This window comes from Pseudophryne corroboree, chromosome 5 (genome assembly GCF_028390025.1).
Source record: "Pseudophryne corroboree isolate aPseCor3 chromosome 5, aPseCor3.hap2, whole genome shotgun sequence".
In the NCBI taxonomy this organism is placed as follows: Eukaryota; Metazoa; Chordata; class Amphibia; order Anura; family Myobatrachidae; genus Pseudophryne; species Pseudophryne corroboree.
The window spans coordinates 708,267,689-708,295,083 of NC_086448.1; the positions used below are offsets into that span (position 1 = coordinate 708,267,689).

Below are 27,395 nucleotides of genomic sequence, written 5' to 3' on the forward strand. Positions count from 1 at the left end.
GTGGGATCTGGCATTGGCAGTGTGAAAGGGGTATAATAAAGTAAGCATCCGGCTGTTTCAAACGTGCTCATCCAGTGACATCAGATTTACATCTGTTCTCGTCCAGGAAACACTACTGAACTTAAAAGCTACACTAGTATAGCAAGAAAGAAAAACAGGTCTGTAAATAAAGGTAATAACAGTGTGTAAATTAATTGTATCAGCTCTGACCAGACTTAGGGGGGGGTATTCATGAAAGTATGGTGAGTGATTAAGTGGAGAGAGATGAAGTACTAACTAAACAGCTTCTAACTCATTTTACAGGCTGCATTTGAAAAAGCAGTTAGGAGCCGTTTGGTTGGTACTTCCTCATCTCTACTTTACCTCTCTCCGTGCTTTGATAGATACCCCCTTAAGCAGGTTTTTATTCTCTAATTAAATATAAGAAAACAACTTTGTGGACAGAACACAAAGACAACAGTGATTTCGTTTTACTCAAATTGGGAATACTTTAAAGATTTTATTACATTATTGAGCCCTAGGAACTGTAATGGGGCAACTGATTGGGATACGGTCCTCAGGTCGATATTCATTAGGCCGACCACTATTGGTCGGCATGCATTAGGTCGACACATTAAAAGATCGACATGAGTTTTTCACAATTTTTTTTATAACTTTTTCATACTTCATGATCCACGTGGACTACGACTGGGAATAGTAACCTGCCTGAAGCAAGGGGACGCGGTGCACTAATTGGGGTTCCCGGGCACTTTACTAAGAAAACGACACAAAAACAAACAAACAAAAAACTCATGTCGACTTTTTTCCATGTCAACCTTTTCCATGTGTCAACCTAGAGCCCGTCGACTAATAGTGGTCAATCTAATGAGTGTCGACCTAAATAGGGTGGACCTAACAAACCCATTCCAACTGATTCAGTTATCCAAAACAGATGGTTAGGATATTACTGTGAACATCAGAGCTTTGGTGAGCCTATGGTTCCCCACAACACCTGAGTTTGCTCTCACACATCATTAAATAAATGTTCTATTTGCACAGCTGAAACAATATACTGTTCTGCACTTTAGACTAATTACCAAACAGATATTTCAGTCTTATGGCACCCTTTGCTACACCACACTGGAGCACGGAATGCGGTCATTAGGTCGACATGAGGTTTTGTTTTTTTAAATTAATTTTTTGACCATTTTCATACTTTACGATTCACATGGACTACGATTGGGAACAGTAACCTGTGCCAAGCGCAGTGGTAACGGAGCGAGGCACCTTGCCCGAAGCATGGTGAGCGAAGCTAGCCGTACGAGGGGACAAAAAAAAAAAAAAAAGGGGGGGGGGGGGGCAACCAAAATAAACAAAAAACAACTCATGTCGACCTAAGTGTGGTCAGCACTGAGGGCTCTGCAGACCACTACTATAAAACGCAGAATATTAGATGTGGTTTTTCAAACAAATATATTTACAATAAAATATCCCTTTAGAATTTCTAGTTCTTTCATGCTAAGAACACAAGTATACACACACACGGCTAAATGAGAAATAAGATTGTTACAGTAGTTACAAAGGCTACTGTTCTTTTAAGGATAATTCATATTTTCTATTCAGGTAGCATCAGGAACACAGTTTAATCTACAGTAGTTGCTAATCCAGGAGCTCTAAAAACGGCTCGGATTTCTATTTTCAGCAAGGATCCAAAAACAGAGAAGGACAATGCGATAATTTAAAGGAAAGCCACAGTGAAGAGTTTCCTTACAATGCATGTCATTAACCCCATAGACCTCACAATGAAGCTCTATTTACAGCGGTACCGCACATGTTAATTTCAGCCATCCAGTAATATTGTCACCTGCATTTACAAAAGGATCACACACAGGTTAATGCTGAGCTACAAGCAGTGGGAAGTAGCTGTGGGAAGCCACAGAAGCCTCATTTAGTACTTTATGCTAATAGGAATATCTGTTCAACTAATGCGGAGGATCGTTTCCCCATCACTCGGTTCCCACCCAATATCGTTCCCCCATCACTCAGTTCCCACCCAATATCGTTCCCCCATCACTCAGTTCCCACCCAATATTGTTACCCCATCACTCAGTTCCCACCCAAAATGACATATTTCACAGAAAGACAGATGCGGTCAAATTATGCCTGACTCAGAACAGGACAGGCATACGCAGAAATGTGCTTCTGCACATGCGCTGAATGTAAACACTCGTAGTCTGTGTCCGTGAAGAGATCTGTGCGACTCAGAATCATCCCATAAATGAGCACAGTCATTAATATTATAAAATCAGTGGCCGAATGATTCAACCAGCCTGAACTATTATGAGGTCTGAAAGATGTGCAGCAAAGGGTTGGTTCAGTGATGCTTTTATGATGAAGATGGAGCATAGGTGAGAGGGGGAGATGAAGGCCTCTTTCTAAACAAAACTGTCCTCAGCTCCAAAACCAGAAGGGTGCTTCCTAAACACCTGGGAGCTGATTGTGGTTATGGGGTAACTCAATTAGACTCAGAACCTCTCGTGGGACCCAAGTAAAATCCAGCTTAATTACAGCTAGTTAAGGATGGATTCTGGTTCTGATGTTGTGCTTTTTGCTTTATTAGATCCAGAGCCAACACACCAAACGCTTATCAACATTTTTAGTAAAAACCATCAGTATCGGAAAAGCACAATCTAGTGCTGGCATCGCAGTGTAGACGTCCTGCAGTAGGCTGTGCAAAGCGTGCATCAATATAGATCAACCACAATTCCACTTTCTACTATTATGACAGTCTGTAACAGACATCACCAGTAACTTAGGGGGGAGATGCATCAAGCCTTCTAAAGTGGGGAGACATTGCCCGTAGCAACCAGCTTCTAGATAGCATTTAATTAAAAAAAATGTTAAATACTATCTATAATGTACCTTGTTGCTATAGGCAACTCCATCTTTAGAAGGCTTGAAAAAATTCCCCATTAATGCTTCAGCCACAGCTGCCAATTACAAAGATTTTTTTATTCTACACTTGTGTCACTAACGTCACAGAAAGAACACTCTCACTCACTAGTGTATTAATCACATTGAATAAACTTTCATAATAAAACAATACCAAAGCAAGTAAATATACCCATAAAGTCACCACAAACTACTAATTACTTACATGCAAAAAATGTTGGAGATTTTATTCTCTTGTACCAAATGACAGGTAAAATATGGACTTCAGTTTTGTCCCTAATTATGCTAATTAGCTGTCGTTAGCAATCACAGGAATGAACATGCCACCACAGGGAAAAGTAGTCTTGTAATCTTATGTCCAAAAGCCAGGCAGAATGCTACACTGTAATCAAGTGGGGTTCATAGGGTCGACCACACTTAGGTCGACAGAAACATTAGGTCAACATGACAAAAGGTCAACATGAGGATTTCTAGCTTTTTTTGGTGCAGTTTTCTTCGTAGAGTGACCGGGAATCCAAATTAGTGCACCGTGTCGCCACGCTCGGCACAGGTTACCATTCCCGATTGTGGTCCACGTGGATCAGAAAGTATGAAAAAGTTCAAAAATAAAAAATAAAATTGTGAAAAACTCATGTCGAACTTTTGTCATGTCGACCTAGAAACCCCGTCGATCTAATGCATGCCGACCAATAGTGGTCGACCTAATGACTGTCGACCTAGAGACCGGATACCCTGTAATCTGTACATTTTTTCTAAAATGATATAAACAATTATGATACACATTTATTGAGTAGGTTATCTTCACATTACAATATAAGCATGTGTGCTAGGTCATGGTCATTAAATGCAAATATAGCATCTAAATACTACGTTACTTCATGACACCTATAGCAGTGTACGGATTTAAGTTAATTATTAATGAATACATATCCTTTATAAAACTGTATTTATGTTTAATGGGCTCAATTCAATACAACGCAAGTTAAATAGCCCTGGGAGCTAATTCGCAGCACTATTAAATTCAGTGCACAGTGCGAGCAGAAATCCAACAAAAGTGCTGGTGCGATGCCAATTTCTCCCCTTAGTGTGGCAGAAACAGCATTGCTACGGGCATTTAAGTCGGAAAATGCTGGTTCTCCTGACAGAACACCCTGTTCAGCCATTGCGCTGAAATGAATAGCACTGGGAGCTAATGCCCAGTGCCATTCAACTCGTATTGTATTGAATCGAGCCCAATGATTTTATCATTATGTTATGGATCTGAAAACGTTGGTCAATGTAGACTTAAACCATGCAGATGTTATATAGGAGCTACCTAAGAAGGAGTGCAAAACAAATGCAAATTGCTGCCGCTCAAACAATAGAAAAGGAAAGGTTGCATAAAAAGTATTCACACTGGGGGTGATTTAATTATTTAACAGACACCTGCTACTATAAGGCGCCCATAGGCAGCAATTCAATAGCCTTTTTGCACTGCTAAACCTGTCTATGTGCAATCAGTGCATTAAAAAAATAGGAATTCAGTACCTACCGGTAATTCCTTTTCTCATAGTCCGTAGTGGATACTGGGGAATAGTATATTACCAATGGGTATAGATCGGATACACTGGAGCCTGGCACTTTTAGAAATGAATAGTGTGTGCTGGCTCCTCCCCTCTATTCCCCTCCTAGCAGACTCAGTCTAGGAAACTGTGCCCGAGGAGACGGACATACTTTGAGAGAAGGATATAAAACGTAAAGCGGTGAGGTAACGAACCAACACACAACAATAAGATAGCAGAGCTAACCAGAACAGAGGAAAGCAATGCTAACTATAGAAGAGCAATACTAACCACACATGAAATAGAGAAAGCAACAGCAAACCCAACCATAACACTCACAACCAGGTAAGCAGGAAACGAAGCACTGAGGCAGGCGCGCAGTATCCACTACGGACTAAGAGAAAAGGAATAACCGGTAGGCATTAAATTCCCATTTTCTCTTACGTCCTACTGGATACTGGGGAATAATAAGATTTTACTTACCGGTAAATCTATTTCTCGTAGTCCGTAGAGGATGCTGGGACTCCGTAAGGACCATGGGGAATAGACGGGCTCCGCAGGAGATAGGGCACTTTAAGAAAGGTTTGGATTCTGGGATTGCACTGGCTCCTCCCTCTATGCCCCTCCTCCAGACCTCAGTTAGGGAAACTGTGCCAAGAGAAGATGGACAGTACGAGGAAGGATTTTTGTAAATCTAAGGGCGAGATCCATACCAGCCACACCAATCACACCGTATAACTTGTGATAAACTACCCAGTTAACAGTATGAACAACAACATAGCCTCGGTTCAACCGATAAACTATAACATAACCCTTATGTAAGCATTAACTATATACAAGTCTTGCAGAAGAAGTCCGCACTTGGGACGGGCGCCCAGCATCCTCTACGGACTACGAGAAATAGATTTACCGGTAAGTAAAATCTTATTTTCTCTAACATCCTTGAGGATGCTGGGACTCCGTAAGGACCATGGGGATTATACCAAAGCTCCCAAACGGGCGGGAGAGTGCGGATGACTCTGCAGCACCGAATTGAGCAAACAGGAGGTCCTCCTCAGTCAGGGTATCAAACTTACAGAACTTTGCAAAGGTATTTGACCCCGACCAAGTAGCAGCTCGGCACAGCTGTAGTGCCGAGACCCCTCGGGCAGCCGCCCAAGACGAGCCCACCTTCCTAGTGGAATGGGCCTAAACCGATTTAGGTAATGGCAATCCTGCCGTAGAATGCGCCAGCTGAATCGTGTTACAGATCCAGCGAGCAATGGCCTGCTTTGAAGCAGGGCCGCCAACCTTGTTGGCTGTATACAGGACAAACAGTGCTTCTGTTTTGCAGATCCTAGCCGTTCTGGCCACGTAAATTTTCAAAGCCCTGACCACATCAAGGGACTCGGAATCCTCCAAGTCACGTGTAGCCAGAGGCACGACAATAGGTTGGTTCATATGAAAGGATGAGACCACCTTTGGCAGGAATTGAGGACGGGTCCGCAATTTCGCTCTATCCATATGGACAATCAGATAGGGCTTTTAGCGATAAAAGCCTCCAATTCCGAAACTCGCCTAGCCGAAGCCAAGGCTAACAACATGACCACCTTCCAGGTGAAATATTTACACACCACTGACTTAAGTGGTTCAAACCAATGAGACTTAAGGAACCGTAACACCACATTAAGGTCCCAAGGCGCCACCGGCGGTACAAAAGGAGGCTAAAAATGCCGTACTCCCTACACAAACGTTTGTACTTCAGGAAGAGAAGCCAAATCTTTTTGGAAGAAAATGGATAAGGCCGAAATTTGAACATTTATCGATCCTAATTTTAGGCCCAAGTTCACTCCAGTTTGAAGGAAGTGAAGCAGACGGCCCAAAAGGAATTCCTCTGTAGGAGCATTCCTGGCCTCACATCAGGAAACATATTTTCGCCATATTCGGTGATAATGTTTCAATGTCACTTCCTTCCTAGCCTTAATTAGGGTAGGAATGACCTCCTCCGGAATACCCATTACCGCTAGGATCCTGCGTTGAACCGCCATGCCATTAAACGCAGCCGCGGTAAGTCTGGGAACAGACAGGGCCCCTGCTGCAGCAGGTCCTGTCTTAGACGAAGAGGCCACGGATTCTCTGTGAGCATTTCCTGCAGATCTGGATACCAGGTCCTCCGTGTCCAATCTGGAACCATGAGAATTGGTCTCACTCCTCTTTTTCTTATTATCCTCAACACCATGGGTATGAGAGGAAGAGGAGAAAACACAGAAACTGACCGGAACACCCACAGCTTACTGCCTGAGGGTCTCCTGACTTGGCGCAATAACTCTGCGGCTTTGTATTGAGGCGGGACGCCATCATGTCTATCAGTGGCAGTCTCCACCGAATTGCAATCTGTGCTAAGACTTCCTGATGAAGTCCCCACTCTCCAGGACGTAGGTCGTGTCCGCTGAGGAAGTCTGCTTCCCAGTCGTCCACTCCCGGAATGAACACTGCTGACAGTGCGCTTACATGATTCTCCGCCCAGCAAAGAATTCTGGTGGCTTCCGCCATCACCACTCTACTCCTTGTGCCGCCTTGGCGGTTTACATGAGCTACTGCGGTGATGTTGTCCGACTGGATCAGAACCGGATGGTCGCGAAGTAAGGTCTCCGCCTAACGTAGGGCGTTGTGTATGGCCCTTAGTTCCAAGAAGTGAAGACAAGTCTCTTGACTTGACCAAAGACCTTGAACATTTTTTTTTTTTCCCTGTGTGACTGCTCCCCAACCTCGGAGGCTCGTGTCCGTGGTCACCAGGATCCAGTCCTGAATGCCGAACCTGCGGCCCTATAGAAGGTGAGCATCTTGCAGCCACCACAGGAGAGATACCCTGGCCCTGGGGGAGAGGGTGATCAACTGATGAATCTGTAGATGTGACCCGGACCACTTGTCCAGTAGGTCCCATTTGAAAGACCTCGCATGGAACCTGCCGAAGGGAATGATTTTCCCCGGACTCGGGTGCAGCGATGCAGACACCTGTCTTGGTTTCAAAAAGTTCCTGACCAGAGTCATGAGTTCCTGGGCCTTCTCTATCTGAAGGTAAACACCTTTCTGGTCCGTATCCAGAATCATACCAAAGAAGGGCAGACTAGTCATAGGAACCAACTGTGACTTCCGGATATTGAGAAACTAGCAGTGTTGCTGTGACACCTTCAGCGAAAGTGACACGCTGTTCAACAACTGCTCTTTTGATCTCGCCTCATAGGAGATCGTCCAAGTATGGGATAACTGTGACTCCTTGCTTGCGTAGGAGCACCATCATTTCTGCCAATTACCCTGAAATTGGTAATGACAATACTGTACCGCAATTGTCAGGTACGCCTGATGGGGTGGATAAATGGGAACATGAAGGTATGCAGCCTTTATGTCTAGATACACCATCAAATCCCCCCTTTCCAGGCTGGCCATGAATGCTCTGAGCGATTCCACTTTAATTCTGAACCTTTTCTAGTATAGGTTCAGAGGTTTTAATTTTAAATAGGTCTGACCGAACCATACGTATTCGGAACTACAGCCAAGGTTGAGTAATAGCCCCTTCCTTGTCGCAGGAGAAGAACCTTGAGCACAACCCGTTGGAGATACAATGTGTGAATTGTATTGAATATAACTCCCCTTCTGGGGGAGAAACCGGTAGGTCCGATAAGGAAAAACAGACGAGGAGGCACCTTTCGAATTCCTTTGTAACCCTGAGAACAATTTTTATTGCCCCGGGATCCACCTGTGAGTGAACTCAGATGTGGCTGAAGAGTCGAAGACGTGCTCCCCCTGGGACGGACTCCCTTAGCGGAGCTCCCGCATCCTGCGGTGGATGTAGTAGGGGCCGGGGAGGACTTCTGTTCCTGGGAACTAGCTGTGCCCCGTGCCCTACCTCTGGTAAGAAAGGACACTCCTCATACTTTTTTGTTATTCTGCGACCGAAAGGACTGCACTTGATAATGTTGTGCTTTCTTAGTCCTTGAGGGAATATAAGGCAAAAGATCAGAATTACCAGCTATAGCTGTGGAGACCAGGTCCGAGAGCCCTTCTCCACACAATTCCTCAGCCTTGTGAGGTAAACCCTCCATATGCCTCTTTTAGTCGGCATCACCTGTCCATTGCATGTTCCACAGGACAAGTCTAGCAGAAATCGACATAGCGTTGACTCTAGAACCCAGTAGACTAACGTCTCTTTGGGCATGTCTTATTTATATATATATATATATATATATATATATATATACACACACACACACACACACACACACACACACACACACACACACACACACACACACACACACATATATATATATATATATATATATATATACATACATATATATATATATATATACATACATATAAATATACACACACAGGTTGAGTATCCCTTATCCAAAATGCTTGGGACCAGAGGTATTTTGGATATCAGATTTTTCCGTATTTTGGAATAAATGCATACCATAATGAGATATCATGGTGATGTTACCTATATCTAAGCACAGAATGCATTTATGTTACATATACACCTTATACACACAGCCTTAAGGTAATTTTAGCCAATATTTTTTATAACTTTGTGCATTAAACAAAGTGTGTGTACATTCACACAATTCATTTATGTTTCACATACACCTTATACACACAGCCTGAAGGTCATTTAATACAATATTTTTAATAACTTTGTGTATTAAACAAAGTTTGTGTACATTGAGCCATCAAAAAACAAAGGTTTCACTATCTCACTCAAAAAGGTCCGTATTTCGGAATATTTGGATATGGGATACTCAATATATATATATATATATATATATATATATATATATATATATATATATATATATATATATATATATATATATATATATATATACATACATATATACACATACACACACACATACTAGGGACAATAATATGTCATCCTTATCTAGGGTTTCAACCTCCACTGATAAGGTATCTGACTACGCTGCTACCGCGCTATAAACCCATGCCGACACAATCGCCGGTCTGAGTAGTGTACCAGAATGTGTGTAAATGGACTTCAAAGTACTTTTACTGCATGCTATCTGCAGGATCCCTGAGGATAGCTGTAAAGTCAGCGCTACCTTTTGGGTAAACGTGTCAACGCCTTGTACACCCTAGGGCAGTGGTTCCCAAACTGTGTGCCGTGGCTCCCTGGGGTGCCTCGGGACACTTGCAGGGGTGCCTCGGGTTGGTGGTCCAGAACCAATTCAAATTCTGCATGGTCAATGTAAAAAGCAAAGCCAGTGTTAATGGCTGCCAATCATAAAATATATTGACAATCAGAAGCAAATCTGGTCCCTCACCACATAAGTTACCCTAAGGATGACATATAAAGACAATTTACTTAATTTAATATTTCTTTCTAAATTTTTCAATAAGAAACAATTGGCTTAGGGGTGCCGTGAAAAAAATTCTGATAGTCTAGGGTGCCGTGATTCAAAAAAGTTTGGGAACCACTGCCCTAGGGGAAGATTCCCATCGTATCCTGGCCCCATTAGGGAAAGGATACTCCCTGAGAATTCTTTTTGGAAAGCTGCAGTCTCTTGTCTGGAGATTCCCGCTCTTTTTCTTCAGGAGAGGAGGGAAATTTACCTCAGCTTTCTTCCCCTTAAACATGTGTACCCTCGTGTCAGGGACAGATGAGTCATCAGTGATATGCAAAACATCTTTTATTACAATAATCATATATTGAATACTTTTCTGCCAGTCCTGGCTGTACTTTGCATTAACGTAGTCGACACTGGAGTCAGACTCCGTGTCGATGTCTATTATTTTGGATAGTGAGCGTTGTGAGACTCTGAAGGTCTCTGTGACATAGGGGCAGACATGGGTAGATTCCCGGTCTGTTCTCTAATCTTTTGTAATAAGTTCATCTTAGCACTTAATTTCACATATCCAATCAGGTGTCGGCGTTGTCGACGGAGACACCACGCACCCACACAGATTTGCTCCATCTCTTCCTTAGGAGAGCCTTTTACCGCAGACATGTCGACACACACGTACCGACACACTCCACACACACAGGGAATCTCTTATCTGAAGACAGGTTCCCCCCCAGGCCCTTTGGAGAGACAGAGAGAGAGTATGCCAGCACACACCCCAGCGCTATATAACCCAGGAACAAACACAGAATGTTTACCCAGTAGCGCTGCTGTAATGTATAATCGCCAAATATGTGCCCCCCCTCTACTTTAAAACCCTCTTCACCGTGTGTCAAGCAGGGGAGAGTCCGGGGAGCTTCCTCTCAGCGGTGCTGTGGAGAGAAAATGGCACTGGTGAGTGCTGAGGGAGAAGCCCCGCCCCCTCGGCGGCCGGCTTCTGTCCCGCTCAAACTTAGTAAAATATGGCGGGGGCTCTTTTATATACATGTACAGTGCCCACCTGTACATGTATAAATATTTTTTGCCATAAGAGAGGTGTTATATTGCTGCCCAGGGCGCCGCCCCCCCCCTGCGCCCTGCACCCTTACAGTGACTGGAGTATGTGAGGTGTATGGGAGCAATGACGCACAGCTGCGGTGCTGTGCGTTACCTCAGTGAAGCTCTGAAGGCTTCTGCCGCCTGAGACGTCTTCTGACTTCGTTTCTTCTGGCTCTGTGAGGAGAACGGCGGCGCGGCTCTGGGGGTGGACGCCCAGTAAGAACCTGTGTTCACCCCCTCTGGAGCTAATGGTGTCCAGTAGCCGAGGAAGCAGAGCCTATCTTAGACAAGAAGGTCTGCCCCTCTCTCCTCAGTCCCTCGATGCAGGGAGCCTGTTGCCAGCAGTGCTCCCTGTAAAAATGTAGAAAAAATCCAAACAAAAATGCTTTCTAGGCAGAGAACTCAGGGAGCTCCCTGCAGTGCACCCATCTCGCTCTGGGCACAGTGTAAAACTGAGGTCTGGAGGAGGGGCATAGAGGGAGGAGCCAGTGCACACCCAGAATCCAAAGCTTTCTTAAAGTGCCCTATCTCCTGCGGAGCCCGTCTATTCCCCATGGTCCTTACGGAGTCCCAGCATCCTCAAGGACGTTAGAGAAAGTATATTACAATGGGGACATCCCAAACTCCCAGAACGGTTGGGAGAGTGCTGAGACCCTTGCAAAACCACCTGACCGAACTGAAGGTAATCTTTGGCCAAGGTGTCAAACCTGTAAAACTTAACAAAGACCAAGTTGCTGCACGGCACAACTGTACGGCCGAGACGACCCGGCCAGCCACCTAGGAAGAACCCACCAACCTTGTGGAGTGGGCCTGAACTGAACTCTGTAGTGGCAGAGCCACCGAAGATAGGCCTGTTGGATAGTTAATTTAAGCCAATGGGCAATGGACTGCTTGGAGGCAGGATAACCAATTTTCATAGCATCATAAAAGAACGAAAAGAGAGATTTAGAGTTCCTGTGACGAGCAGTCTTTGATGTAAATCCTCAAAGCCCTCACCACATCCAGGAACTTTGGAGCAACTGAAGTGTCGGATAAGACAAGACTGGAACCACAATAGGTTAATTTACACGAAAGGCCAATACCACTTTCGGCAAAAATTGAGGGCGAGTTCTGAGCTCCGCCCTATCCTCATGAAAGCCCAAGTATGGGCTCTAGCAGGACAAGGCCCCCAATTCCGACACTCGCCGAGCCGAAGCCAAAGCCAGTAACATAACTGTCTTCCACGTCAGGTATTTTAAGTCAACCTTATGCAAGGGTTCGAACCAATCCAATTGGAGAAAGGTCAACACCACATTGAGTTCCCACGGAGCCGTGGGAGGAACAAAGGGTGGTTAAATGTGCAACAGCCCCTTAAGAAAAAAATCTGTACTTCAGGAAGTACCGCCAGTTGTTTCTGAAAGAAGACAGAGAGCAGAGATCCGAACCTTGAGGGAGCTTAATCGTAGGCCCTTGTCCACTCCTGTTTGCAGGAACAGTAGAAACCGGCCCAGACGAAATTCCACAGGAGAACATTTTTTACTCTCACACCAAGAAACCTATTTCTTCCAAATACGGTGGTGATGTTCGGAGGTAACCATCTTACGGGCCTGAACCATAGTGGAAACCACCTTGGATGGAAGACCCTTCCTGGTTAAAATTTCCCTCTCAACTTCCAGGCCGTCAAACGTAGCCGCTGTATGTCTGGATAGACAAACGGTACTTGCTGAAGAAGGTTCATGAGAAGCGGCAGAGGTCAGGGTTCCTCCAACGACGGGGTCAGAAGGACAGCATACCAGGCCCGTCGAGGCCAATCTGGGGCAATGAGAATTGCTTGAACCCTTTCCTTTTTGAGTCTTTTGAGAACTCTTGGTATTAGAGGAATTGGAGGAAACAGGTAAACGAACTGGGGAGTCCATGGTGTCGTCAGAGCATCTACTGCCACTGCTTGCGGGTCCCTCGTTCTGCAACAGTAACGACAGAGCTTCTTGTTGAGACGAGAAGCCATCAGGTCTATCTGTGGACAACCCCATCGGCAAACGAGTTGTTGAAACACCTGAAGGTGGAGGCCCCATTCCCCCGGATGGTGGTTGTGCCTGCTTAGGAAGTCCTCTTCCCAGTTGTCCACACCTGGAATGTAAACGGCTGAGAGGGCCCTTGCGTTGACTTCCACCCAGAGGAGTATTCTTGACACCTCTAGCATTGCGGCCCTGCTTCTTGTTCCTCCCCGTCGGTTGATGTACGCTACTGCCGTGGCGTTGTCTGACTGCACCTGGATGGCCCGATTCTGAAGAAGGTATAAGGCCTGTATCAGAGCATTGTAAATTGCCCTGAGTTCCACGATGTTGATTGGAAGAGTAGATTCCTGAAAGGACCACGTCCCCTGGAACTGCGATCCCCGACTCCCAGACCCCCAATCCCGGAGGCTGGCATCCGTTGTCAACATCATCCATGGCAGGGTGTTAAAACTCCGACCCTCCACCAGATGGGGAACTTGTAGCCACCATAGCAGGGAGATCCGTGCTTTCGGTGATAGGGCGATATACTGATGCATGTGTAGGTGAGATCCCAGCCATTTGTCCAACAAGACCAGTTGAAACGGTCGCGCATGTAACCTGCCATACTGTATCGCCTCATAGGAGGACACCATCTTGCCCAGCAAGCATATGCAAAAGGTGAATCGAGACCTTGCGAGGTTTCAGCACCGACCAGACCATAGACTGAATAGTCGAAGCCTTGTCCATAGGAAGGTAAACCTTCTGAGACACCGTATCCAGGATCATCCCCAGGAACTGAATTCTCTGAGATGGTTCCAAGTGAGACTTCTGGAAATTGAGTATCCTTACGTGATCCGTAAGCACACGGGTAGTCAAGTCAATACTGTGCAGTAGTTGTTCCCTGGATATCGCCTTTATGAGGAAATCATCCAGGAACAGAATTATTTGGACACCGCTCAAGCGCAGTTGCAGCATCATTTCCGTCATGACCTTTGTGAACACCCTTGGGGCTGTGGAGAGACCGAAGGGTAAGGTCTGAAACTGGAAATGCTGGTCCAAAATCGCGAACCTGAGGAACGCCTGATGATGGGGCCAAATTCAGATATGTAGGTCTGCATCCTTTATATCCAAGGACACCAGAAACTCCCCCAGACTCATTATCACTGCTTATAGATTCCATCTTGAATTTGAACACCCGAAGATACGGGTTCAGGGATTTCAGGTTCAAGATCGGTCGTACCGATCTTGAACCTGTAGGTTTAAAATCTTATTTTCCGGTAGGTTTAAAATCTTATTTTCTCTTACGTCCTAGAGGATGCTGGGGACTCCGTAACTCTCCCGCCTGCAAAACGGGCGGGAGAGTGCGGACGACTCTGCAGCACCGAATGAGCAAACATTAGGTCCTCATCGGCCAGGGTATCAAACTTGTAGAATTTTGCAAAAGTGTTTGAACCCGACCAAGTCGCGGCTCGGCAAAGTTGTAATGCTGAGACGCCCCAGGCAGCCGCCCAAGAAGAGCCCACCTTCCTAGTGGAATGGGCCTTAACCGAATTCGGTAACGGCAATCCAGCCGTAGAATGAGCCTGCTGAATCGTGTTACAGATCCAGCGAGCAATAGTCTGTTTAGACGCAGGAACACCAACCTTGATGGCTGCATACAGGACAAACAGAGCATCTGTTTTCATAACCCGAGCCGTTCTGGCCACATAAATTTTCAATGCCCTGACCACATCTAGGGACTCGGAATCCTCCACGTCCCTTGTAGCCACAGGCACCACAATAGGTTGGTTCATATGAAAAGAAGAAACCACCTTAGGCAAAAATTGGGGACGAGTCCGCAACTCAGCTCTATCCACATGGAAAATCGGATAAGGGCTTTAGTGAGACAAAGCCGCCAACTCTGACACTAGCCGTGCTGAAGCCAAGGCCAATAACATGACCACTTTCCAAGTAAGATACTTCAATTCAACTGTTTGAAGCGGTTCAAACCAGTGAGACTTAAGGAACCGTAACACCACGTTAAGGTCCCATGGTGCCACTGGAGGCACAAAAGTAGGCTGGATATGCAGCACCCCTTTCCCGAAAGTCTGGACTTCTGGAAGAGAAGCCAATTCCTTTTGAAAGAAAATGGATAAGGCCGAAATCTGAACCTTAATGGAGCCTAACTTTAGGCCCAAATTCACTCCTGTTTGCAGGAAGTGGAGAAAACGGCCCAGATGGAACTCTTCCGGAGGAGCAGTCTTGGCTTCACACCAAGACACATACTTCCTTCAGATACGGTGATAATGTTTCGATATCACATCCTTCCTAGCCTTTATCAGAGTAGGAATGACCTCCTCCGGAATGCCCTTCTCCGCTAGGATCCTGCGTTCAACCGCCATGCCGTCAAACACAGTCGCGGTAAGTCCTGGAACAGACAGGGCCCTTGTTGTAACAGGTCTTCCCTGAGAGGAAGAGGCCACGGATCTTCTGAGAGCATTTCCTGTAGATCCGGATACCAGGCCCTTCGAGGCCAATCTGGAACGATGAGAATCGCCTGAACCCCTCTTCGTCTTATGATTCTCAGTATCTTTGAGAGGAAGAGGAGGGAACACATAGTCCGACTGAAACACCCACGGTGTCACCAGTGCGTCCACTGCAATCGCCTGAGGGTCCCTAGACCTGGCGCAATATCTCGGAAGTTTCTTGTTGAGGCGTGAAGCCATCATGTCTATTTGAGGCAGACCCCACTGACTTGCAATCTCTGCGAAGACTTCCTGATGAAGTCCCCACTCTCCTGGATGCAGATCGTGTCTGCTGAGGAAGTCTGCTTCCCAGTTGTCTACTCCTGGAATGAAGACTGCTGTCAGAGCTCTTACATGACTCTCCGCCCATCGAAGAATCTTTGAGGCTTCTGTCATTACCACTCTGCTCCTTGTGCCGCCTTGGCGGTTTACATGAGCCCCTGCTGTGACGTTGTCTGACTGAATCAGAACCGGTAGACCTTGAAGTAAGGTCTGCACCTGACGAAGGCCGTTGTATATGGCCCTTAATTCCAGAATGTTGATGTGTAGACAAGCCTCCTGGCTTGACCACAGACCCTGGATGTTTCTTCCCTGTGTGACTGCTCCCCATCCTCGGAGACTCGCGTCCGTGGTCACCAGAACCCAGTCCTGGATTCCGAACCTGCGACCCTCTAGAACAGGCATTCCCAACCACGGTCCTCAAGCCACACTAACAGTGCAGGTTTTAGTGATATCCAGGCTTCAGCACAGGTGACTTAATTAGTAACTCAGTTATTTTGATTTAACCATCTGTGCTGCAGCCTGGATATCACTAAAACCTGCACTGTTGGTGTGCCTTGAGGACCGTGGTTGGGAATGCCTGCTCTAGAAGGTGAGCACTCTGCAGCCACCACAGGAGAGATACCCTGGCCCTGGGGGATAGGCGGATCATCTGATGAATCTGTAGATGTGACCCGGACCACTTGTCCAGAAGGTCCCACTAAAAGGTTCTGGCATGGAACCTGCCGAATGGAATGGCCTCGTAAGATGCCACCATTTTCCCCAGCACTCGCGTGCAGTGATGTACCGACACCCTGTCTGGCTTCAACAGGTCCCTGACCAAGTCCCGCAATTCCTGGGCCTTTTCCATCGGGAGAAAGACCCTCTTTTGTTCCGTGTCCAGAATCATGCCTAAGAAAGGCAATCTGGTTGTTGGAACTAACTGTGACTTTGGCAGGTTTAGAATCCAACCGTATTGTTGTAACACCCTCAGGGAGAGTGATACTTTGACCAGCAACTGTTCTCTCGATCTCGCTTTTATCAGGAGATCGTCCAAGTATGGGATAATTGTGACCCCCTGCTTGCGCAGGAGCACCATCATCTCCGCCATTAATTTGGTAAATATTCTCGGGGCCGTGCACAGCCCAAACGGCAACGTCTGAAATTGGTAGTGACAATCCTCCACCACAAATCTCAGGAACGCCTGATGAGGTTGATAAATGTGGACATGAAGGTATGCATCCTTTATGTCTAGAGACACCATATAATCTCCCCCTTCCAGACTTGCAATGACCGCCCTGAGCGACTCCATCTTGAACTTGAACCTCTTTAAGTATAGGTTTAAGGATTTTAAATTTAGAATGGGTCTGACAAAACCGTCCGGTTTCGGGACCACAAACAGGGTTGAGTAATAGCCCATCCCCTGTTGCAGCAGGGGAACCTTGACCACCACTTGTTGGAGACACAATTTTTGAATTGCTGCTAAAACTACCTCCCTCTCTGGGGAAGAAGTCGGCAGTGCCAATTTGAAAAACCGGCGAGGAGGCACCTCTTCGAATTCTAGCTTGTACCCCTGGGAAACAATGTCTATTGCCCAGGGATCCACCTGAGAGTGAACCCAGACTTGGCTGAAAAGACGAAGACGTGACCCCATTGGAGCGGACTCCCCCAGCGTCATGCGGTGGATTTAGTAGAAGCCGGGGAGGACTTCTGTTCATGGGAACTGGCTGTAGCTGGCAGCTTTTTCCCCTTGCCCTTACCTCTGGCAAGAAAGGAAGATCCCCGAGCTCTCTTGGATTTATGCGGCCGAAAGGACTGCATCTGATAATGTGGCGCTTTCTTAGGCTGTGAGGAAACATAAGGTAAAAAAGTTGATTTACCAGCAGTAGCTGTGGAAACTAGGTCCGTGACACCTTCCACAAACAACTCCTCACCCTTGTACGGCAAAACCTCCATATGCCGTTTTGAGTCGGCATCACCCGACCACTGTCGAGTCCACAGTGCCCGCCTGGCAGAAATCGCCATAGCGTTTGCTCTGGACCCCAGTATGCCGATATCCCTTTGAGCCTCTCTCATATAAAGGACCGCATCCTTAATATGTCCCAGGGTCAATAAAATAGTTTCCTTATCCATCGTATCCATATCAGCAGAGAAGGTATCGGTCCACGCTAGTACAGCACTACAAACCCAAGCCGACGCTATCGCCGGTCTGAGTAATGTGTGTAAATTGACTTCAAGGTAGTTTACTGCTTGCGGTCAGCAGGATCCCTGAGGGCCGCTGTATGCTGAGACGGCAGCGCCACCTTTTTGGAAAGGCGCGTCAACGCCTTGTCCACCCTTGGGGAGGATTCCCACCGTATCCTGTCCTTGATAGGGAAAGTATACGCCATAAGTATCCTTTTGGGAATCTGCAGCTTCTTATCTGGAGTTTACCAAGCATTTTCAAATAACTCATTTAATTCAAAAGAAGGTGGAAAAGTAACCTCAGGCTTCTTTTCTTTAAACATGTGGATCTTAGGATTAGGCACCGCGGGGTCATCTATAATATGCAGCACATCCTTTATAGCAATAATCATATAATGAATACTCTTTGCCAATTTTGGCTGCAACCTCGCATCATCATAATCGGCACTAGAGTCAGACTCTGTGTCGGTATCTGTGTCAAATAACTGAGAAATCGGCCGCTTTTGCGACCCAGAAGGTCCCTGTAACATAGGGAAAGGCAGGGTATGACCCTCTGTGTTGTCCCTGGACTCTGCTTTGTCCAAACGTTTGTGCAATAAATTCACATTTGCATTTAAAATATTCCACATATCCATCCAGTCATGTGTCGGCGTTGCCGACGGCGACACCACACTCATGCGCTCCACCTCCTCCCTAGGAGAGCCTTCCGCTTCAGACATGCCGACACGCACGTACTGACACACCACACACTAAGGGAAAGCTCTATCTGGAGACAGTTCCCCCACAAGGCCCTTTGTAGAGACAGAGAGAGAGAGTATGCCAGTTCACACCCAGCGCCAATAATCTTGGGAAAAAGAAAAATATCACCCAGATACAGCGCTATTCACTGCGCCCAATTATGTCGTCCCCCCCCCTTCTTTAATACCCTCTGTCACCGGTGATCAGCAGGGGAGAGTCCGGGGAGCCAGCTTCTCAGCGTGTGCTTGAGGAGAAAATGGCGCTGGTGAGTGCTGAGGGAGAAGCCCCGCCCCCTCAGTGGCGGGCTTCGGTCCCGCTCTTTCTGTAAACTGGCGGGGACTCTGAAATAATATCAAACTGAGTAATTATATTCCTAAAAGCCAGTGCTGTCTACATTGCAGCCCAGGGTGCCCCCCCCCCCCGCACCCTGCACCCCACAGTGTGCGCTGTGTGTGTGTGTTGTGGGAGCAATGGCGCACAGCGTTACCTCTCCGAAGCTCTGAAGTCTTCTGCCTTCCTATACTCACCCAGCTTCTATCTTCCGGCTCTGCGAGGAGGACGGCGGCGCGGCTCCGGGACGAACCGCTAGGGAAGACCTGCGTTCTGACTCCCTCTGGAGCTAATGGTGTCCAGTAGCCTAAGAAGCAGAGCCTAGCATTTAAGTAGGTCTGCTTCTCTCTCCTCAGTCCCACGATGCAGGTAGCCTGTTGCCAGCAGGTCTCCCTGAAAATAAAAAACCTAACAAAATACTTTCTTTTCAGGAAGCTCAGGAGAGCTCCCTGTAGTGCACCCAGTCTCCTCTGGGCACAGTATTAAACTGAGGTCTGGAGGAGGGGCATAGAGGGAGGAGCCAGTGCACACCCATACCTAAAGTTCTTTTTAGTGCCCATGTCTCCTGTGGAGCCCTTCTATTCCCCATGGTCCTTACGGAGTCCCCAGCATCCTCTAGGACGTAAGAGAAAGGTAGGTTTTCAACCCCTTTTTTGGAATCAGCAGCTGCTGACCATTGACGTAGCCACAGGGCTCTACGAGCCGACACTGCCATAGTAGTGGTACGGCCATTAATAATACTAATTTCCTTAACGGCCTCACCCAAAGGTTGCAGCATCTTGGATGTGTTGTAGTAATGTAACTATCTGTTCATGAGGAAGTGTAAGCAATCCTTTTAAAATGTCATTAGACCATTTTACCATGGCTCTAGAAATCCAGCCGCATACTATGGTAGGACGTTGGGCTACACCTGCTGCAGTATAAACTGATTTAAAAGTTGTGATGTGCACCGGAAATTTTTCGGGTTTTGTGTTTTGGTTTTGGATTCGGTTCCGCGGCCGTGTTTTGGATTCGGACGCGTTTTGGCAAAACCTCCCTGAAAAGTTTTTGGCGGATTCGGGTGTGCTTTGGATTCGGGTGTTTTTTTTTAAAAAAACCCTCAAAAATAGCTTAAATCATAGAATTTGGGGGTCATTTTGATCCCATAGTATTATTAACCTCAATAACCATAATTTCCACTCATTTTCAGTCTATTCTGAACACCTCACAATATTATTATTAGTCCTAAAATTTGCACCGAGGTTGCTGGATGACTAAGCTAAGCGACCCAAGTGGCCGACACAAACACCTGGCCCATCTAGGAGTGGCACTGCAGTGTCAGACAGGATGGAACTTCAAAAAAATAGTCCCCAAACAGCACATGACGCAAAGAAAAAAAGAGGTGCAATGAGGTAGCTGTGTGACTAAGCTAAGCGACCCAAGTGGCCGACACAAATACCTGGCCCATCTAGGAGTGGCACTGCAGTGTCAGACAGGATGGCAGATTTAAAAAATCATCCCCAAACAGCACATGATGCAAAGTAAAAAAGAGGTGCACCAAGGTCGCTGGATGGCTAAGCTAAGCATCACAAGTGGCCGACACAAACACCTGGCCCATCTAGGAGTGGCACTGCAGTGTCAGGCAGGATGGCACTTCAAAAAAATAGTCCCCAAACAGCACATGATGCAAAGAAAAATGAAAGAAAAAAGAGGTGCAAGATGGAATTGTCCTTGGGCCCTCCCACCCACCCTTATGTTGTATAAACAGGACATGCACACTTTAACGAGCCCATCATTTCAGCGACAGGGTCTGCCACACGACTGTGACTGAAATGACTGGTTGGTTTGGGCCCCCACCAAAAAAGAAGCAATCAATCTCTCCTTGCACAAACTGGCTCTACAGAGGCAAGATGTCCACTTCCTCCTCATCGTCCGATTACTCACCCCTTTCACTGTGTACATCCCCCTCCTCACAGATTAATAATTCGTCCCCACTGGAATCCACCATCTCAGGTCCCTGTGTACTTTCTGGAGGCAATTGCTGCTGGTGAAGGTCTCCACGGAAGAATTGATTCTAATTCATTTTGATGAACATCATCTTCTCCACATTTTCTGGAAGTAACCTCGTACGCAGATTGCTGACAAAGGTGAGCGGCTGCACCAAACACTCTTTCGGAGTACACACTGGAGGGGGGGCAACTTAATTAAAATAAAGCCAGTTTCTGCAAGGGCCTCCAAATTGCCTCTTTTTCCTGCCAGTATACGTACGGACTGTCTGACGTGCCTATTTGGATGCGGTCACTCATATAATCCTCCACCATTCTTTCAATGGTGACAGAATCATATGCAGTGACAGTAGACGACATGTCAGTAATCGTTGGCAGGTCCTTCAGTCCGGACCAGATGTCAGCACTCGCTCCAGACTGCCCTGCATCACCGCCAGCGGGTGGGCTCGGAATTCTTAGCCTTTTCCTCGCACCCCCAGTTGCGGGAGAATGTGAAGGAGGAGCTGTTGACGGGTCACGTTCCGCTTGACTTGACAATTTTCTCACCAGCAGGTCTTTGAACCTCTGCAGACTTGTGTCTGCCGGAAAGAGAGATACAACGTAGGTTTTAAATCAAGGATCGAGCACGGTGGCCAAAATGTAGTGCTCTGATTTCAACAGATTGACCACCCGTGAATCCTGGTTAAGCGAATTAAGGGCTCCATCCACAAGTCCCACATGCCTAGCGGAATCGCTCTGTTTTAGCTCCACCTTCAATGTCTCCAGCTTTTTCTGCAAAAGCCTGATGAGGGGAATGACCTGACTTAGGCTGGCAGTGTCTGAACTGACTTCACGTGTGGCAAGTTCAAAGGGTTGCAGAACCTTGCACAACGTTGAAATCATTCTCCACTGCGCTTGAGTCAGGTGCATTCCCCCTCCTTTGCCTATATCGTAGGCAGATGTATAGGCTTGAATGGCCTTTTGCTGCTCCTCCATCCTCTGAAGCATATAGAGGGTTGAATTCCACCTCGTTACCATCTCTTGCTTCAGATGATGGCAGGGCAGGTTCAAAACTGTTTGCTGGTGCTCCAGTCTTCGGCACGCGGTGGCTGAATGCTGAAAGTGGCCCGCAATTCTTCGGGCCACCGACAGCATCTCTTGCACGCCCCTGTCGTTTTTTAAATAATTCTGAACCACCAAATTCAATGTATGTGCAAAACAAGGGACGTGCTGGAATTTGCCCAGATGTAATGCACGCACAATATTGGTGGAGTTGTCCGATGTCACAAATCCCCAGGAGAGTCCAATTGGGGTAAGCCATTCTGCGATGAATTTCCTCAGTTTCCGTAAGAGGTTGTCAGCTGTGTGCCTCTTATGGAAAGCGGTGATACAAAGCGTAGCCTGCCTAGGAACGAGTTGGCGTTTGCGAGATGCTGCTACTGGTGCCGCCGCGGCTGTTCTTGCTGCGGCAGGCAATACATCTACCCAGTGGGCTGTCACAGTCATATAATCCTGAGTCTGCCCTGCTACACTTGTCCACATGTCCGTGGTTAAGTGGACATTGGGTACAACTGCATTTTTTAGGACACTGGTGACTCTTTTTCTGACGTCTGTGTACATTTTCGGTATCGCCTGCCTAGAGAAATGGAACCTAGATGGTATTTGGTACCGGGGACACAGTACCTCAATCAAGTCTCTAGTTGCCTGTGAATTAACGGTGGATACCGGAAACACGTTTCTCACCACCCAGGCTGCCAAGGCCTGAGTTATCCGCTTTGCAGCAGGATGACTGCTGTGATATTTCATCTTCCTCGCAAAGGACTGTTGGACAGTCAATTGCTTACTGGAAGTAGTACAAGAGGTCTTCCGACTTCCCCTCTGGGATGACGATCGACTCCCAGCAGCAACAACAGCAGCGCCAGCAGCAGTAAGCGTTACACTCAAGGATGCATCGGAGGAATCCCAGGCAGGAGAGGACTCGTCAGACTTGACAGTGACATGGCCTGCAGGACTATTGGCTTTTCTGTCTAAGGAGGAAATTGACACTGAGGGAGTTGGTGGTGTGGTTTGCAGGAGCTTGGTTACAAGAGGAAGGGATTTAGTGGTCAGTGGACTGCTTCCGCTGTCATCCAAAGTTTTTGAACTTGTCACTGACTTCTGATGAATGCGGTCCAGGTGACGTATAAGGGAGGATGTTCCTAGGTGGTCAACGTCCTTACCCCTACTTATTACAGCTTGACAAAGGCAACACACGGCGTGACACCAGTTGTCCGCATTTTTGTTGAAATAATTCCACACCGAAGAGGTGATTTTTTTTGTATTTTGACCAGGCATGTCAATGGCCATATTCGTCCCATGGACAACAGGTGTCTCCCCGGGTGCCTGACTTAAACAAACCACCTCACCATCAGAATCCTCCTTGTCAATTTCCTCCCCAGCGCCAGCAACACCCATATCCTCATCCTGGTGTACTTCAACAGTGACATCTTCAATTTGACTATCAGGAACTGGACTGCGGGTGCTCCTTCCAGCACTTGCAGGGGGCGTGCAAATGGTGGAAGGCGCAACCTCTTCCCGTCCAGTGTTGGGAAGGTCAGGCATCACAACCGACACAATTGGACTCTCCTTGGGGATTTGTGATTTAGAAGAACGCACAGTTCTTTGCTGTGCTTTTGCCATCTTAACTCTTTTAAGTTTTCTAGCAGGAGGATGAGTGCTTCCATCCTCAGGTGAAGCTGAACCACTAGCCTTGAACATAGGCCAGGGCCTCAGCCGTTCCTTGCCACTCCGTATCGTAAATGGCACATTGGCAAGTTTACGCTTCTCCTCAGACGATTTTGATTTAGATTTTTGGGTCATTTTACTGAGCTTTATTTTTTTGGATTTTACATGCTCTCTACTATGACATTGTGCATCGGCCTTGGCAGATGACGTTGATGGCATTTCATCGTCTCGGCCATGACTAGTGGCAGCAGCTTCAGCACGAGGTGGAAGTGGATCTTGATCTTTCCCTATTTTACCCTCCACAGTTTTGTTCTCCATTTTTTAATGTGTGGAATTATATGCCAGTAATAGATCAACGTATAATACTGGTGGTCACTGGTCAGCAAAACTCTGCACTGTACTCCTCCTATATAATACTGCTGGTCCCCAGTCCCCACAATAAAGCAGTGCGAGCACAGATATATGAAGCACACTGAGCACAGATATGGAGCGTTTTTCAGGCAGAGAACGTATAATACTGGTGGTCACTGGTCAGCAAAACTCTGCACTGTACTCCTCCTATATAATACTGCTGGTCCCCAGTCCCCACAATAAAGCAGTGTGAGCACAGATATATGCAGCACACTGAGCACAGATATGGAGCATTTGTCAGGCAGAGAACGTATAATACTGGTGGTCACTGGTCAGCAGAACTCTGCACTGTACTCCTCCTATATAATACTGCTGGTCCCCAGTCCCCACAATAAAGCAGTGTGAGCACAGATATATGCAGCACACTGAGCACAGATATGGAGCGTTTTTCAGGCAGACAACGTATACTGGTGGTCACTGGTCAGCAAAACTCTGCACTGTACTCCTCCTATAATACTGCTGGTCCCCAGAATAAAGATATTTGCACTGCAGCCCCCTGAAACAAAGTGAGAGGACGCCAGCCACGTCCTCTCACTATCATTTCCAATGCACGAGTGAAAAATGGCGGCGACGCGCGGCTTTATATAGAATCCGAATCTCGCGATAATTCGACAGCGGGATGATAACGTTCGGGCGCGCTCGGGTTAACCGAGCAAGGCAGGAAGATTCGAATCTGCCTCGGAACCGTGTAAAAAGGGTGAAGTTCGGGGGGTTCGGATTCCGACGAACCGAACACGCTCATCACTATTTAAAAGTGGATTCAATTTTGCGATCAGCTGGGTCTTTAAGGGAAACCGCCCCAGGAACAGGTAAAACAATCTTACATGACAGTCTGTACAGGGAAAGGGAAAGAATTTAACACCCGTTTGGGGGTAATAAATTTCTTGTCAGGATGGAACCATGCTGCCTTGGCCAGGGAATCTGATTCTTTAGAAACTGGTAAGGTTGCAGAGAATTTTTGGCTTCACATTAAAAAAAACAAATTCCTCTGCCTGTTTATCCTCCTTATCAGGGATGTTGAGCACCTCTCTAATGGCATAAATGAAGGCCTCGACATCGACAGCTGGGGACACAGAATTATCCTTGTCAACCTCTCCTTCACCAACCTCTGGTAGTTCAGAATCAGATTGCAATAATTGAAGGAGAGTGCATTTGTGAGAGACCAATGGGAGGGGGGGGCTGAAGAGCCTGTCTGTGGTCTGCAGCAGCAACCATAAATCTATAGTTTGTTTCAGGGCTTGTCTTTCTTGCTTAGCCGTAGCTAACTCTGAATTAATACTGGAAACCATAGTTTTAAATGATTCCATCCACTCAAGTTCCTGCACATTACTAGCTTGTGAAGGAATTGAGCATTGGGTAGACATGAGTGATCCCTGCGAGGAAGCCTCGCCATTTAGCCTCTGGTCCCGCTCTCCAGGAAGCCTCGCGGTCCCTGTAGTTTCTTCATACTGGCTTTCTCCATATTCAGTGTAAAACAAGAGCCAGCAGCCATCGTTTACCATGTTGCCAGTCTGGGTACCCGGTGGGCACCGTGGCACATTGCCGGGTGATCAACGTCCCTTTTCATGCCGCCATCTTGCACAGTGGACCCGCTAACCGGGTCCACGGTGTAACACTCACCGCACCGCACCCGTCTTTGGCATCTGTTAAGGGATTACGAACCATTAACTCTTAAGAAGTTGGTTCAGTCCCCCCCTTAAGTCCCACATCGCAGGCAGACTGGTTGCCAACTAGTGTGCCTAAAAATAATAAACTAAAAGAAATTTCTGAAGAAAACTCTGGAGAGCAACAGAATGCACCCGGCTCCTTGGGCACATTTTCTAAACGGAGTCTACTAGGAGGGGCATACAGGGGAGAAGCCAGCACACACTATTCATTTATTAAAGTGGCAGGCTCCAGTGGATCCGATCTATACCCTAGTATCCCCTAGGACGTAAGAGAAAACTACGGAATTGCACCTCTTGCGCGCATAATCAATTGAAATAACCCTTAAATGTTTATGAAAATCCTGCTTAAAAATAAATTCGTACAATTTTGATAAACATAAACAGTGTGGTGAACCAGCAACATCACGATGATGCGAATATATCAGTCTCAAAGTTAAGAACAGGAAGTTGAATTGTTTAATGTCTCACAATGATGTCGTATTATGACCCTTAAAATTAAAAATTAGTTCCCAGTCACATATTTTTGGTATAGATCTGAGTAACGCCCCTCAAATAGCTACTGTAAGTACACATTTAAATACAAATGTGAATAGTTGTTCCTGTTCCAAATTCTTACATATAACCAGTGTTGAACTTTTAACCCCTTCAGTGGTATGACCAGAAATCTTCCGGGGTAGTCAGCGCTGGATACCCCAGAAGATTTCCGGGCATGCTACTGACTGACTCCCCGGGGACAGCCATGCAGCGGGACGGCGCCCGGGAATCAGCATTAGCTATTACGGCGTTAAGCCCGCCCCCCAGACTCCTATTGGCCAGGGGGCGTGCTTAACAGTGTAATGGCTTACGCTGTGCGACCGGTAATCAGCGCTGATGCGGGCGATCCCTGCCTGCTCACCACCCCACTTGCTAACCCAACCAGCTCACCCCCCCCTTGCACTTAACTCCTACATCCCAGCAATAAAATACACACCATGCTAGGTGTATATATTTTTTTAGCTAAAACCCCACTTATTTAGGTTTTTTTTGCATCAGCACGGACGCTGGAGATGCCCTCGGTGTTTCTCCACAGGCAATCGTCCCTCTGCACTCCTCCCCCTGTACTTCAACCCCTGTACTCCCAAAATGTAAAAACTTGCAATGGGAGGTGTGTCCTTTTTTGTAAAACCCGCCACTGAAGGGGTTAACACAAATTCATTTAATGTAACTTACTGTGTAATGGAATTCTGAACGCTCTTTTCATTTAAGGTCATTCCTGGAGGAGGTTCATTCTGCAAGGCCAACAATTCTTTCTGGAGCCGCTTCTGAAAAATATTAAAGGACGTGAATAAATGCGGATTTGTATTTCCTTACTATTAAGACTATATAAAAAAAATCAAGTAAATATCAAAGTAATCAACACAAAGAACTAAGAGCAGCCATCAACATAAAAACAATGATGGGGAGATCAGAGCATACAGTATCACATGGATTTATGTCTGTCGAGGACTTAACATAACCTGAGGTCTGCATTTCCATAGGGACATGTTTATTACTAGTTGCTAAATTATAATACCAAATAAAATAAGACAATACAAAAAACAAAAACAAAGGACTGATATAATAAATGGCTGGCAGGATATACTGTACAGATATAAAATGTAACACCTGGATATTTTGGGACATCACGACATCTGGTTCCCCCACCTCCATATTTAGGAACGCCATGTCTTAACATACTACACTACATT

At 46.6% G+C, this 27,395-nt stretch overlaps 1 protein-coding gene across 2 annotated transcripts in view; it reads right to left on the bottom strand.

Moving 5' to 3' along the window:
* The window catches only part of UBE2W (ubiquitin conjugating enzyme E2 W), a 156,145-nt gene that overhangs the window by 90,637 nt on the left and 38,113 nt on the right, over positions 1-27,395 (bottom strand). For both annotated transcript variants that reach the window (XM_063923935.1, XM_063923936.1), the window contains exon 2: positions 26,878-26,969. In XM_063923935.1, coding sequence (XP_063780005.1) covers positions 26,878-26,969 — 92 coding nt within the window. The remainder of the gene's footprint in view (positions 1-26,877; positions 26,970-27,395) is intronic.